General features: G+C 38.7%; 1 protein-coding gene across 2 annotated transcripts in view; it reads left to right on the forward strand.

Annotated features, from left to right (window-relative positions):
- The window catches only part of PSEN1 (presenilin 1), an 89,706-nt gene that overhangs the window by 45,727 nt on the left and 29,259 nt on the right, over positions 1-14,720 (forward strand). For both annotated transcript variants that reach the window (XM_005666340.3, NM_001078667.1), the window contains 2 exon segments: positions 7,825-7,892; positions 12,432-12,652. In XM_005666340.3, coding sequence (XP_005666397.1) covers positions 7,825-7,892; positions 12,432-12,652 — 289 coding nt within the window.

The raw sequence follows: 14,720 nt of genomic DNA on the forward strand, positions 1-14,720 counted from the left end.
AAAATGGTGAACTCATTGCTGGCTTCCTGGTACTTCTGATTCCCCAGCCTACTAGCAGTTGTGTGCATTCTATCCAGGTTTTATAGCTGCATTCAGTGGGAGAGACGGCGAGGAATATCCTTTTACTCCTTGTTAACTAGAACCCATCTTGATGTATTTTTTGATTAGTTTTATGCATCTTTTAGATAATACTTCATATTAGATGGTCTAAAATGTTCATATTTAGCCACATTTCCACATTCACCTGTTCATTTGTGTTATGTTTTGCTTTTCCACATTCACCTGTTCATTTGTGTTATGTTTTGCTTTTTAATGTTCAAGTCTTGGCAAGCACAGCCAATTCTATAGAAACAAGTTATTTACTTTAACTCCTAGTATAAAAATAAAAGGAGCTTTTGAGTCAGAAATTCAGAAACTTGCCAGGACCTGTTTGGAAATAAGCCCTGAGGATTTGTTGTGTCAGTGGTTGGTTATGCAATGTCTGTGAGAAGCACAGGAAGCTAAAAGACCAAACAAACCTTAAAAAGGAAGAAACGGAAAAAGCAGTTAATTATTATATATTGTTTGTTATAGATGAAACCATATAGCTTACTTTAAAGTCATATGATTTCTGGCCTAGATAGTTCAGTGTTTAGAAGAGGTCCTTGCTGTTCTTTGCTGAAGCAGGGCTCTTTTCTTTCAGGGCCTTTAGGATAGGAAAGCTTATTATTTTTGTGAGATGAGAAAGGCCTATTTTCCCACCTGATGTTCTAGAAAAAGAAGAGGTTATTTAGTCCTCACCAGAAGATGCTTTGAATTCAGGTAATAATTCAGAAAATCATAACATCAGTGATTAACCCTAAAGAAGAAAACTGTTTACAGCCATTATTACATGCAGAGGGCTAATATTTTTTTTCCTTCTCTTTTTTGGCCGCCCCATGGCATATGGAGTACCTGGGCTAGGGATCAGATCTGAGCTGTAGTTGCAACCTATACCAGTTGCAACCAGCGATCAAACCTGACTGTGCCTGGCCGGGGGTGAAACCTGCATTCTAGCACTCCAGAGACAGTGGGGACTCCAGAGGATTAATACATTTACAGTACGAAGAGCACTTACAAATCATTTAAAAAAATGATGAATTTTTGGAAGTTCCTTTTGTGGCACAGCAGAGACGAATCCAAGTAGGAACCGTGAGGTTGCAGGTTCAATCCCTGGCCTTGTTCAGTGGATTAAGGATCCAATGTTGCCATGAGCTGTGGTGTAGGTCGCAGATGAGGCTCTGATCTGGCATGGCTGTGGCTGTGGCTAGCAGCTATAGCTCCAGTTGGATCCTTAGCCTGGGAACCTCCATATGCTGTGGGTGTGGGCCTAAAAAGCAAAAAAAAAAAAAAAAAAAAAAGTTAAAAACAAAAATAAAAAATTGTGAACTTTCTAATAAGAAATCTTAAAAAACCCAAGCAGAGAAATTATGAAGGAAATATAGATGGCCAGGAGAGGGAGAGATGTGTGTGTGTCTTTCTTTTTTTTATAGCTTTTATTTATTTATTTATTTATTTTTGTCTTTTTGCCATTTCTTGGGCCACTCCCGCGGCATATGGAGGTTCCCAGGCTAGGGGTCGGATCAGAGCTGTAGCCGCCGGCCTACGCCATAGCCACAGCAGTGTGGGATCCAAGCCACGTCTGCAACCTACACTACAGCTCACGGCAATGCTGGATCCTTAACCCACTGAGAAAGGCCAGGGATCGAACCCGCAACCTCATGGTTCCTAGTCAGATTCGTTAACCACTGAGCCACGACGGGAACTCCTATTTCTTCACTAGTAAAATATGTATATATGTAAAGTAACAAACATATTTAACTTACTGATTTGGTGAAGATTAATCAGGCCTTTTTTTGTGAAGTTACTAAGCCTATATATATCAATAGCAATATCAATAGTCAGTAGTTAGAAAACATCTGTACACTTTGATTCTATAATTTTGCTTTCATGATTTATTCTAAAGAATTAAAAATGCTGAGAAATGTTTGCATGTGAAGATATTCATCCTGGCATTAAATATAATTGGGATTAAGAAAAGTAAAACACTACAAATTCCATGCATAAGGGAAAGGTTGAATTGTAATATAAATAGACTATTGTTTAGTCATTTAAAATCATATTAAATATATTTGATGGCTTGAGAATTTATAATAAAAATTAAGTTTTAAAAAGAAGGATGTAGGGAGTTGTCGTGGTGCAGCATAAACTAATCCAACTAATATCCGTGAGGATGTGGGTTCGATCTCTGGCCTTGCTCAGTGGGTCAGCAATCCGGCGTTGCCATGAGCTGTGGTGTACGTTGCAGATGCAGCTCAGATCCCACGTTGCTGTTGCTGTGGCTGTGGTGCAGGCTGGCAGCTATAGCTCCGATTCAACCCCTCGCCTGGGAACCTCCATATGCCGTGGGTGTGGCCCTAAAAAGGCCAAAAAAAAAAAAAAGATGTAAAATTTTATATTACTTGAATCTGTTTTTATTTCTTTTAAGGTTTGTACACATGTGGGCAGAAAACATGTCTGAACAGGAAATGTTAATACCAACTTTGGTTCTCATTGGTCAGTGGAATTGTTTTCTTCATCTCAGTTTTTTTTTTTTTTGGCCATGCCTGTGGCATGTGGATGTTCCTGGGCCAGGGATCAAACCTGTGCCACAGCAGTGACCTAAGCCCACAGCAAGTAACAACACCAGATCCTTAACTGCTAGGTCACCAGGGAAGTATCTTTTAGTGTTTCTATATTCTCTAAATGTTAAAAGCATAAGTTACTTTTGTATTCATAAAAATGTTTTTTTGTTTGTTTGTTTTTTAAATATCCTGGGAATTCCTGTCATGGCTCAATGGAAACGAATCTGACTAGCAGGTGTGAAGATGCAGGTTCAATCCCTGGCCTCATTCAGTGGGTTAAGGATCTGGCTTTCCCATGAGCTGTGGTGTAGGTCACAGATGCGGCTCAGATCTGGCATTGCTGTGGCTGTGGTGTAGGCCAGTGACTCTAGCTCGAATTCGACTCCTAGCCTGGGAACCTCCATGTGCCAGAGGTGTGACCCTAAAAAGACAAAAAAAAAGAAAAAAGAATTAATAGTCACAGATACCTTGGGTGATCGAAACAGAACCACAAGAGAAAATTAACATAGATTCTAATCACAACCAAATTTTGATAGTTTAAAGCTGGATAATTTGGAACAACTGGATCCTAGAGGTGGATGTGGAAGTTTTTTTTTTAGGGGACATTGCTTGTCATTATTTTTTTTATTAATTACTCAGTGAATTTTATTACATTTATAGTTGTGCACTGATCATCACAACCCAATTTTATAGCATTTCCATCCCAAACCCCCAGCCCATCCTCCCACCCCCCAATCTGTCTGGGAGATTTTTTTTTTTTAATGAAGACAAAATAGTATTCTTGATTTGAAGCTTTTCTCTCCTTCAAGGTTTGATTTGGTCTTTTCTGGTTAAGAGATATGTTTTGAAAAGTTGGTTAGGAGTTCCTCTCGTGGTGCAGTGGAAACGAATCTGAGTAGGAGGCTGCAGTTTTGATCCCTGGCCTCACTCAGTGGGTTAAGGATCCGGCATTGCCATGAGCTCTGGTGTATATAGGTTGAAGACATGGCTCGGATCCTGTGCTGCTGTGGCTGTGGCATAGGTTACCAGCTACAGCTCCGATTGGACCCCTAACCTGGGAACTTCCGTATGTCTCGGCTGCAGCCTTAAAAACCAAAAAAACAAACAAACAAACAAACAAAAGTTGGTGCTTAAGTAGCTCCTTCTCTCATTAAACAGTAAACCTCATTGAAAGATTAAAGCATATTGTCAGTATTTCCACCTCAAAATAATTTCACTTTTGGTTAAAAATTACTTGGCAATTTATCACTCTTCTCCATTCTGTTTTTTCAAAGCCTCCTTGGGTTGTATCGTATTTTCTCAAATATACTCATTACATAAAGTTACCATAAAATTTTTTATCTTGTATAATAGATTATAAAAATCAAGTTCTGATTCTCATATTAATAAGCTGTACATGGGTAATAGCAACTAATATTTAGTGCAGTGTGAATTCTGCATGATGATGGACTAACATAAAAATATTTCAAAAGTTTATAATATTAATACTTATTAATAAACCAAGTAAAATAAAGATAGCATTGCAATACTTACTGGAACCTCAGATTCTGAATATTCTTTTTTTTTTTTGCTTTTTAGGGCCGTGCCCACGGCACATGGAGGTCCCCAGGCTAGGTCTGTAATGGGAGCCACAGCTGCCAGCCTTCACCACAGCCACAGAAATGCCAGATCCGAGCTGCATCTGAGACCGACACCACAGTTCATGGCAACACCGGATCCTTAACCCACTGAGCGAGTCCAGGGATCGAACCTGCAACCTCATGGTTCCTAGTTGGATTCATTTCTGTTGTGCCATGACGGGAACTCTCTGAATACTCTTTTGTCAAATCGTTATATAATTTAGAAGGCCTGTTCTCTCTGTACAGTTTACCTATATGTAAATCACTTCACTGAATATCTGATTTGCAATTTTATTGAATTTTTTTATCAGTTATTTTTCCAATTATTTATTTCAGAACTGCATCAAAATTCCTCCATTGAAAATATTGCTACTTTTAAATATTAAGTTTAAATGTCATTTGTTGACTTGATTTTTTTAAATTGAAGTGTAGGTTGATATACAATATTATATTAGTTTCAGGTGTGCAGCATAGTAATTTAGTAGTTTTACAGATTATACTCCATTAAAAGTTATTATAAGATAATGGCTATAATTCCCTGTGCTATATACAATGTATCCTGTTTCTTATCTATTTTATACATGGTGGTTTGTATCTCCTAATCTTAAACCCTTAACTTGCTCCTCTTCCTGCTTCACCTTGGTAACCACTAGTTTGTTTTCTATATCTGTGAGTCTTTTTCTGCTTTGCATATGTATTTATTTGCATAATTTCTTAGATTCCACATATAAGTGATATCATGCAGTATTTGTCTTTGTCTGGCTTACTTCTTAAGCATATACCCTCTAGGTCCATCCATGTTGCTGCAAATGGCAGAATTTCATTCTTTTTAAAGGTCGACTCCATTGTGTGTATGTTGCTGGGTTGGAGGAGATACCATATCTTCTTATCCATATATTATATCCAATTGCTGGATATACGGTAGTTCTGTTTTTGGTTTGTTGAGGAACTTCCGTTCTGTTTTCCACAGTGGCTGCACACATTTGCATTTCTACCAGCAGTTGTACAAGGGTTCCCTTTTCTCTACATCCGCTCTAACATTTGTTATTTGTGGTCATTTTGATGATAGCCATTCTGACAAGTATGAGGTGATACCTCATTGTTTTGATTTGCATTGCCCTAGTAGTTAATGCTGTTGAGCTTCTTTTCATGTGTCTGTTAGCCATTTGTATATATTCTTTGGAAAAGTGTCTCTGTCCTCTGTCTTTCTTTTTTCTTTTCTTTTTTTTGTCTTTTCGCCTTTTCTAGGGCCACTTCCCATGGCACATGGAGGTTCCCAGGCTAGCGGTCCAATCAGAGCTATAGCCGCCGGCCTACACCACAGCCACAGCAATGCGGGATCCAAGCGAGTCTGCAACCTACACCACAGCTCACAGCAACACCGGATCCCCAACCCACCAAGCAAGGCCAGGGATCAAACCCACAACCTCATGGTTCCTAGTCATATTCGTTAACCACTGCGCCACGACGGGAACTCCTCTTTTTCTTTTTTGACTGCACCCATGGCATGTGGAAGTTCCCAGGCCAGGAATCCAACCCAAGCCACTGCAGTGACAACACCGAATCCTTAACCCGCTGAGCCATAAGAGAACTCCTCTTTTGACCATTTTTTGATTGGGTTGTTTTGTTTTTTTTTTTTTTTTGATATTGATTTGTGTGAGTCGTTTGTATATTTTGGATATTAACCTCCTGTCATAAAATTTGCGGATATTTTCTCCCATTCTATAGGTAATTTGGTTTCAATAATTTGATAATTTTGTTTTAGAATGCATTCTTTAAAAAATTTTATCTGGAGTTCCTGTCGTGGCACAGAGGAAATGAATCGGACTAGGAGCCATGAGGTTGCAGATTTGATCCCTGGCCTTGCTCAGTGGGTTAAGGATCCAGTGTTGCTATGCACTGTGGCGCAGGTCGAAGATGAGGCTTGGATCCCACAAAAAATAAAAATAAGTAAAATATTTTATTTCTAAAGAAACCAGGGTCTCTCTCTCTCTCTCTCTCTCTCTCTCTCTCTCTCTACGTGTGTGTGTGTGTATATTGCTGAAATTTTTTTTCTTTTTTCTTTTTGCTTTTTAGGGCCACTTCTACGGCATATGGAGGTTCCCAGACTAGGGGTCGAATCGGACCTGCAGCTGCTGGCCTACGCCACAGACACAGCACTGCAGGATCCAAGCGGGGTCTTCAACCTATACCACAGCTCACAGCAACGCCAGATCCTTAAACCACTGAGCGAGGCCAGGGATCGAACCCACAACCTCATGGTTCCTAGTCAGATTCATTTATGCTGTGCCATGACGGGAACTCCTGAAATTTCTATTTTATATTATGAGTAGTTCAGCACCGAAGAATTCTAAGTTTTCACTGATCCCAAAGCCACTTGTACCTTGCCATTTAAAAATCATAGCATGAATGGAGGATAATGTGAGAAAAAAATTGTATGTGCATGTGTTACTGGGTCACTTTGCTATACAGCAGAAATTGATAGAACATTGTAAATCAACTATAATAAAAAGTTATAGATAAAAAAATAAAAATCATAACATAGGAGTTCCTGTTGTTGCTCAGCGGGTTAAGAATCCGACTAGTATCCATAAGGATGTGAGTTTGATCCCTGGCCTTGCTCAGTGGGTTAAGGATCTGGCATTGCCACAACCTGCAGAGGAGGTCATGGATGTGGCTCAAATCTGTTGTTGCAGTGGCTGTGGCGTAGGCTGGAAGCTGTAGCTCTAATTTGACCCCTAGCCTGGGAACCTCCATATGCTGCAGGTGCAGCCCTAAAAAAAAAACCATAACATATACAGAAATAATATATACCTTTTTTCTTTTTTGGATATACCCTCAGCATTTAGAAAACCCAGGCTAGGGATCAGATCTGAGCTACAGCTGCCATCTATGCCTCAGATGCACCAATGCTGTGTCCTTAACCCACTATGCCACAGCAGGAACTCCATGAAATAATATAATGGTTTTTCTTTTTTGGTCTTTTTTTTTTTTTTGGTCTTTTTAGGGCCACACCCAAGGCATATGGAGATTCCCAAGCTATGGGTCAAATCAGAGCTGCTGCCTACACCACAGCCACAGCAACTCAGGATCCGAGCTGCATCTCCAACCTACACCACAGCTCATGGCAGTGCCAGATCCTTAACCTACTGAGCAAGACCAGGGATCAAACCCATGTCCTCATGGATGCTAGTTGGGTTCATTAACTGCTGAACCATGATGGGAACTCCTTTTGTTGTCTTTTTAGGGCCATAACTGTGGCATATAGAGGTTCCCAGGCTAGGGGTTGAATTGGAGCCATGGCCGCTGACCTATGCCTCAGCCACAACAATGCCAAATCCAAGCTGCATCTGCAACCTGCACTGCAGCTTACAGCAGTGCCAGATCCTTTAACCCACTGAGCAAGGCTAGGGATTGAACCCACATCCTCATGGATACTAGTTGGATTCCTAACCTGCTGAGCCAAAATGGGAATTCTAATATAATATTTTTTGAAATAAGGAGTTTGGATTTTTTTAGGGTTATAGAATCTGTTAATTATATTGAAACTCTTTCTTTTCTAGGTCATCCATGCCTGGCTTATTATTTCATCCCTATTGTTGCTGTTCTTTTTCTCATTCATTTACTTGGGGTAAGTGGTGAAACATTTGGTCTGTTTTTCAGAAATTAACTCTACTTGGGCTTTATAAATATCATGTAAAGACATGTACTTTGTTGATGAATTATTCTTATAGTTTTGTCCATGTATAGGTCATACTTGGTATATATATATGCAATTAATTATTGAAAGGGTTTTTTTTGTTCATTTTTGTTTTTTTGTCTTTTTAGGGCTGCACCTGCAGCATGTAGAGGTTCCCAGGCTAGGGGTCGAATTGGAGCTGTAGCCACTGGTCTACACCACAGCCACAGCAGCACCAGATCCTAGCCACATCTGTGACCTATACCACAGCTCATGGCAATACCAAATCCTTAACCCACTGAGAGAGGCCATGGATCAACCTGCGTCCTCATGGATACTGAGCAGCTTTGTTTCTGCTGAACCACAACAGGAACTCCCAGGGATTTTCTATTCTTGATCCTTGTTTATAATAAATAGAACTGAAAGAACTCAAAACTGTAGTTTATTCTAAGCATTTTTAGTAAAGAATTTACTATATTCTTTACTTAATCTGTGAATCAGAATATTAACTATTTCAAGCATGTGTATTAACATGAATAATTGGTTTTCAAACTTTTATGTTGTTTCATCAGTTATTCTGTTTTCTTTCAAATGAAATCTCTCATGAGAATCTTCCCTATAAAATAGAAAAAAGAGGAACTGCTCTCGTGGAGAGAATAGAGAGGCTCAGAGATTTCTTTGCCTGGCCTTTCTCTCAGCCCCAGTGGCAGAATGCAGTTTGTAAACCATTGCACTAACTCTTGAATTAGGAACAGAAGCAATAAAACTTAAAAATAGAGAGTTAATTCTTTTTTTGGGGGGAGGGTGGGGGGAGGTCTTTTTAGGGCTGCACCCGTGGCATATAGAGGTTCCCAGGCAAGGGATCAAATCGGAACTACAACTGCTGGCCTACACCATGATCCAAGCTGCATCTGCAACCTACACCGCAGCTCACAGCAATGCCAGTGGGTTCACTGATCAAGGCCAGGGGTCAAACCTGCATCCTCATGGATGCTAGTCAGATTCATTTCCGATGAGCCATGATGGGAACTCCCAAGAGTTAATTCTTTAAGAGGAGCAGAGGGAATAACCATAGGCAAAGTAATAAATGTAAGAATCTCAGAGTTCCCACTGTGGTGCAGTGATTAAGAATCCTACTTCAGCGGCTCGGATTGCTACAGAGGCATGGGTTTGATCCCAGGTCTGGCACAGCCAGGATCCTGTGTTGCTGTAGCTGTGGCGTAGGTCACAGCAATGGTGTAGGTCACAGCTGTGGTTTGGATTCAATCCCTGGCCAAGGAACCTCCATATGCCGCTGATGCAGCCATAAATTTTTTTTTTTTAATTTCTCATAAGAATCTCTATGAAATGGATGACTTTCTAGGAAGAGAACTAATGACCAAAACTGACCACCGCAGTAATAGAAAATCAAAGTAGAATAAAGAAAAAAATACAGAAAGTTGTTGAAGAGGTTCTCATCTGACCTCTACCAGTAACAGTAACACCAGACCCAGATGGTTTCATAGGGAAATTCTATTAAGCCTTTAAGGAGTGGATAACTCTAATGCACTTTTAACCATTCCAGAACATAGAGAAAGAAGCTTCCAGACTTATTTTAAGAAGCCAGCATAACATACCAAAACCCTATACATTATCAGGAAGAAAGAAACTGTAGACCAGTCCTGTTTATTAATGCCAAAAGAATAACTAAATAGTAAACAAAAAAATTAAGCAGAAACACATTGAGGGAAATAATACATTATGACCGAATGGAAATGGAGTTTGTTTGCAAGATGGAAGACTGGTTTATTATTAGCAAATATCAGTATAAATCACCATGTTACTAAGTCATCATCTCGTACATGTTAACAAGAATTTTATACAATTCATCATTTGGCCTTGGTCAAATTCCATAATAAATCAAACAGATGATTACTTCTCTAACTTGATAAAATGTGTGAATCTTATCCCGAAGGTCAGTATCATCCTCTTAGGGAAACTCTAGAGCAGAGCTGTTAATGTGAGGATGAGACAAGGATTTCCTTTATCACCGTTGTCTAACATTGCTCTGGAGGGTCTCGTGAACACAATTAAATGGAAGAAAGAAGAGCTATACATTTTGGAAAAGAAGGTTAAATTATCAGTTATTAGAGATAAAATGATCGTTTCTGTAGTTTCAGAATTAACCAAAAGACAATTAGAATCCCTAAGTTTGGTAAGGCAACTGAGTACAAAATTAATTAACATAAATCAATAGCCAGCACATAGACAACTGGTTAGAAAACAATGAAAACAAAAATCCCATTTATGATAGCAGCAAAAAACAATATCTAGGATTAAACAATAATTATGTAAGGTCTATTATTAAGAAGTGTTAAAAAGCCTCTTAAGGGCTTAAAAAGAAAATTTGTAGTAGAAAATTATACCAGGTTACATGGAAAGAATTAGTATCATAAAGATGTCAGTTCTGGAGTTCTGGTTGTGGTGCAGCAGAAACAAATCCGACTAGGAACCATGAGGTTATGGGTTTGATCCCTGGCCTCACTCAATGCGTTAAGGATCCAGCGTTGTTGTGAGCTGTGGTGTGGGTTGCAGACATGGCTTGTATCCTACATTGCTGTGGCTGTGGCGTAAGCTGGTAGCTATAGCTCTGACTCAACCCCTAGCCTGGGTACAGCCCTAAAAAGCAAAAAAAAAAAAAAAAAAAAAAAAAAAAAAGGTCAGTTCTAAGTTTATTTTATTTTTTTCATTTTTTGGCTGCCCCATGGCATATGGAGTTCCTGGGTCAGGAATCAGATTCAAGCTGCAGTTGTGAACCCATGCTGCATCTTCAGTAATGCCAGATCCTTAACCCACTGTGCCAGGCTAGGTTTCAAATCTTCATCCCAGAGCTCCAGAGTGCTGCTGATTCCATTGCACCACAGCAGAAACTCCTGTTTTAAATTTTAATATAAGCCAAATAAAAATACAAATAGGATTTATTTTTAGTGCAGACAAAATGATTTTAAAATTTATTTAAAAAATAAGTGAAGGTACTCCAAAGAATTACAAAAAAGAAGAAAAATGAAGAGATGCTTCTTTTACCTGATGTGAAATTATTATAAAAATAGGACTTCTCTTGTGGCTTGGGTTGCTCCTGTGGTGTGGGTTTGATACCTGGCCTGGGAACTTTGACATGCTTTGGGCACAGCCAGAAAAAAAAAAAAAAAAGAAAGAAATTATAAACTATAATAATAAAAGAGTGACACCTGTACCATAAACAGATGATCAGTAGAAAAGATTAGAAAGACTAAAAAAAAAAAAAATGCTCCCAAAATATAAAAGAATTTCATTTATGATAAAGGTAGTATACAATCAGTGGGCTATAGATGGATTTATTTAGTAATTGGTGTTAGGATAATTGAGAAGTCATGGAGGGGGGAGTTCTTGAGTTTCTTTTTTATATCTATACCAGACTAAATTCCAAATGGATTAAAATTTTAAATATGAAAGTAAAACCATAAACGGACTAGAGGAAGCTATGGGGAGTAGGAGATTTGAATATATATGTATATAATATTTATATATATATATGTATTTCCTAGCCAAAGATTAACAATAGTTTGGGGTATTTTGTTTATTGTTTTTTGAGTGCTGGGATATCTAAAATGCTTCTTACAAACAATTGCATTTTCTAGAAATTTCAACATTTAGTTTGAAATTTCACATTGAAAAAGTTTTTTGCTTAAATAAATGTTTTCTTTCTCCTCAGCTACCCATCATCTATATTTGTATTTTTTTTCATTTTAAGATTGCGGAATTTCTCCCACAGAATTAAAATAGAAATTTTCTTCATTATAAAAATGCTAAACAAATAAAAAGATACTTCATAAGATTATAAAGAAAAGTAAAAAATGATCAGATTCCCATCACCCTAAGTCCTGCATATTTTTAGGAATTAACATATTGGTCTCTTGCTCTCCTCATGTTCTATTTTACATACATTAGATCATATTTTTTTTCAGGCCATAGTGTATTATGCCTATATTCCATATTTGTGTGTATGTGTGTACTATATGTATGTATCTGTGTGTGTGTATATAAAACGGCTGCACTAAATTTAATTTTATGAAAATAACATCATATGTCCTAGCTCTAAAATTCATTGTGTGTGTTTAATTTTTTCCAATTTCAGGTATTTAAGTCAAGTGTTACCCAAAGTATAGAATAGCATTTTAGGCGTTATATGGCCTTTTTAAAAAAGTTTTTGTACTTACTTTTACAGCTATGTCCTTTCATACTGGATATTGGTGTTAGGATTGACAGAGTTTTCTGTTAAAATAAGCTCTACTTGAAAGAAGTGAATTAGTTTAAAGAAAAATTGAACAACAGCACAGTTGATGTCAGATACGGTGCTACGAGTATGAAGGTGGGATATGAAGACCTAGTGTTGGGGAACCATAGTTCTAAACGATGTTTTGATGAAACTTATTGTACATAAATCTTTTTAGATATCTGTTTAATTTTTTTCAGGGAAGTGTTTAAAACCTATAACGTTGCCATGGATTACATTACGGTGGCACTCCTGATCTGGAATTTTGGTGTGGTAGGAATGATTGCCATTCACTGGAAAGGCCCATTGCGACTCCAGCAGGCATATCTCATTATGATCAGTGCCCTCATGGCCCTGGTGTTTATCAAGTACCTCCCGGAATGGACCGCGTGGCTCATCTTGGCTGTGATTTCAGTATACGGTAAAACCCAAGACTGATATTTTCTTCATCACAGAAATACCTTACTGGTGTGTTTTCCTTCCTCTTCCAGTTATCTTGACTCCTGGAAAATGATAACAGTAATGTCTGATAGTTCTTCAATAAATAGTTAGCTGTAGTATCTTTTTCATATAAAGATTTCATTTTTTTGTTTTTACGGGCACACCTGGGCTAGGGGTCTAATCAGAGCTGCACCTGAGGTCTGCGCCTCAGCCACAGCAACACTGGATCCAAGCTGCATCTGCAGCCTACACTGTAGCTTTGGCAACACTGTATCCTTAACCCACTGAGCGAGGCCAGGGATCAAACCCTAATGGAGACCGTCCTGGGTTCTTAACCCTATGAGCCACAATGGGAACTCCAGGTTAAGTTCTTTAACAATGTTTTACTTTTGGAGTTACTGTTGTGGCACAGTGGAAGCGAATCTGACTAGTATTCAGGAGAATGTGGGTTCGATCCCTGGCCTTGCTCATTGGGTTAAGGATCTGGCGTTGCTGTGGCTGTGGTATAGGCCAGCATCTACAGCTCAGATTGGACCCCTGGCTTGGGAACCTCCATATGCCGTGGGTGTGGCCCTAAAAAGACAAAAGAAAAAAGAAAAAAAAAATTTTGCTTTTGTCCTCAGTTTAATTCGGTAATGAATTATTGGAAGCATCCATAGACAGCTGCTCATAAGACTTAGGTTCAAATCCCATCGCTACCACTGACAGCCTTTATGAACTTGGGAAAGTGACTTGGGGCTCTTTTGAGCTTCAGTTTCCTCATTTGAGGAAAAATGCTTCTCAAAGTTGTAGGAGTTCAGAATATATGCTGAAAAGCACTAGCAGAGTAACTAACTTTAATGTACATAATTAAAAAAATTTTATTATAGTTGATTTACAACAGTCTGTCAATTTCTGCTGTACTGCAAAGTGACCCAGTCATACATTTATATACATTCTTTTTTCACATTACCCTCTATCATGTTCCATCACAAGTGATTAGATATAGTTCCCTGTGTTATACAGCAGGATTCAACTAATTTTTAATATAAAAATTAGATTGGAGTTCCTTGGTGTCCTAGCAGTTAAGAACTCGGTGTTGTCACAGCTGTGGCTCAGGTTCAGTCCCTGACCCCAGGAACTTCAACATGCTATGGGCACAGCCCCGCCCCAATATATATATATATATGTACGTATGTATATGTATGTATGTTACCCACTGTGTTTTTTTGTTTGTTTGTTTTTGGGTTTTTTTTGCTTTTTATGGCCGCACTATGGCATGTAGAAGTTCCCAGGCTAGGGGTCTAATCAGAACTATAGCTGCTGGCCTACGCCACAGCCACAGCAACGTCAGATCTGAGCCATGTTTGTGACCTACACCACAGCTCACGGAAGCACCAGGTCCTTAACCCACTGAGTGAGGCCAGGGATAGAACCTGCATCCTCACCGATAACTAGTCTGATTTGTTTCTGCTGAGCCACAACAGGAACTCCATGTAACATACTTTTTATAAGGCAACTTGGGTAGAATTACTCTTTTAAAAATAAAACTTATTTGGGCAGTGTGAGCTTCAAATTTATTAGCAACCAATGTGACATGGGTCTGAGAAATCAGAATATACCTTAGCCATGAACAATCAAGCTGTGAACTCTTGTAACTCTTGCCCTGCATAAAAATCAATAAGAGATCCAGTTTCAGAGGTCAGTATGTGGTCTCAATAAGATAACTATGCAGTGCTCTTTCATCCCTATTCAAATGACTGTTAAGGTATCAGGCGATCTGTAGTAGGAAACCTCATCTTTCCCACTTGATGAATGAATAGAAAGTCCATGGAAATGGAAATGGATTGGTCCTGTTCTTATATTTGAACAGTGAGTCATAGAGCTATAGACATCATATACTCTCTGTGCCTCACTTCGAGAATGACTTTAGCTTATATGTACATGGTTTGCAAAGTACTAATCTTTTATTGTACAGCTGTGATTAAGAATCCAATTTCTGGACCCCAGTCAGTCAGCAACTGGTTAATACTTTGCCGTCATAGGTTTTACCAGCATGTTCTGTTCAC

Source organism: Sus scrofa, chromosome 7 (assembly GCF_000003025.6).
Source record: "Sus scrofa isolate TJ Tabasco breed Duroc chromosome 7, Sscrofa11.1, whole genome shotgun sequence".
Lineage (NCBI taxonomy): Eukaryota > Metazoa > Chordata > Mammalia > Artiodactyla > Suidae > Sus > Sus scrofa.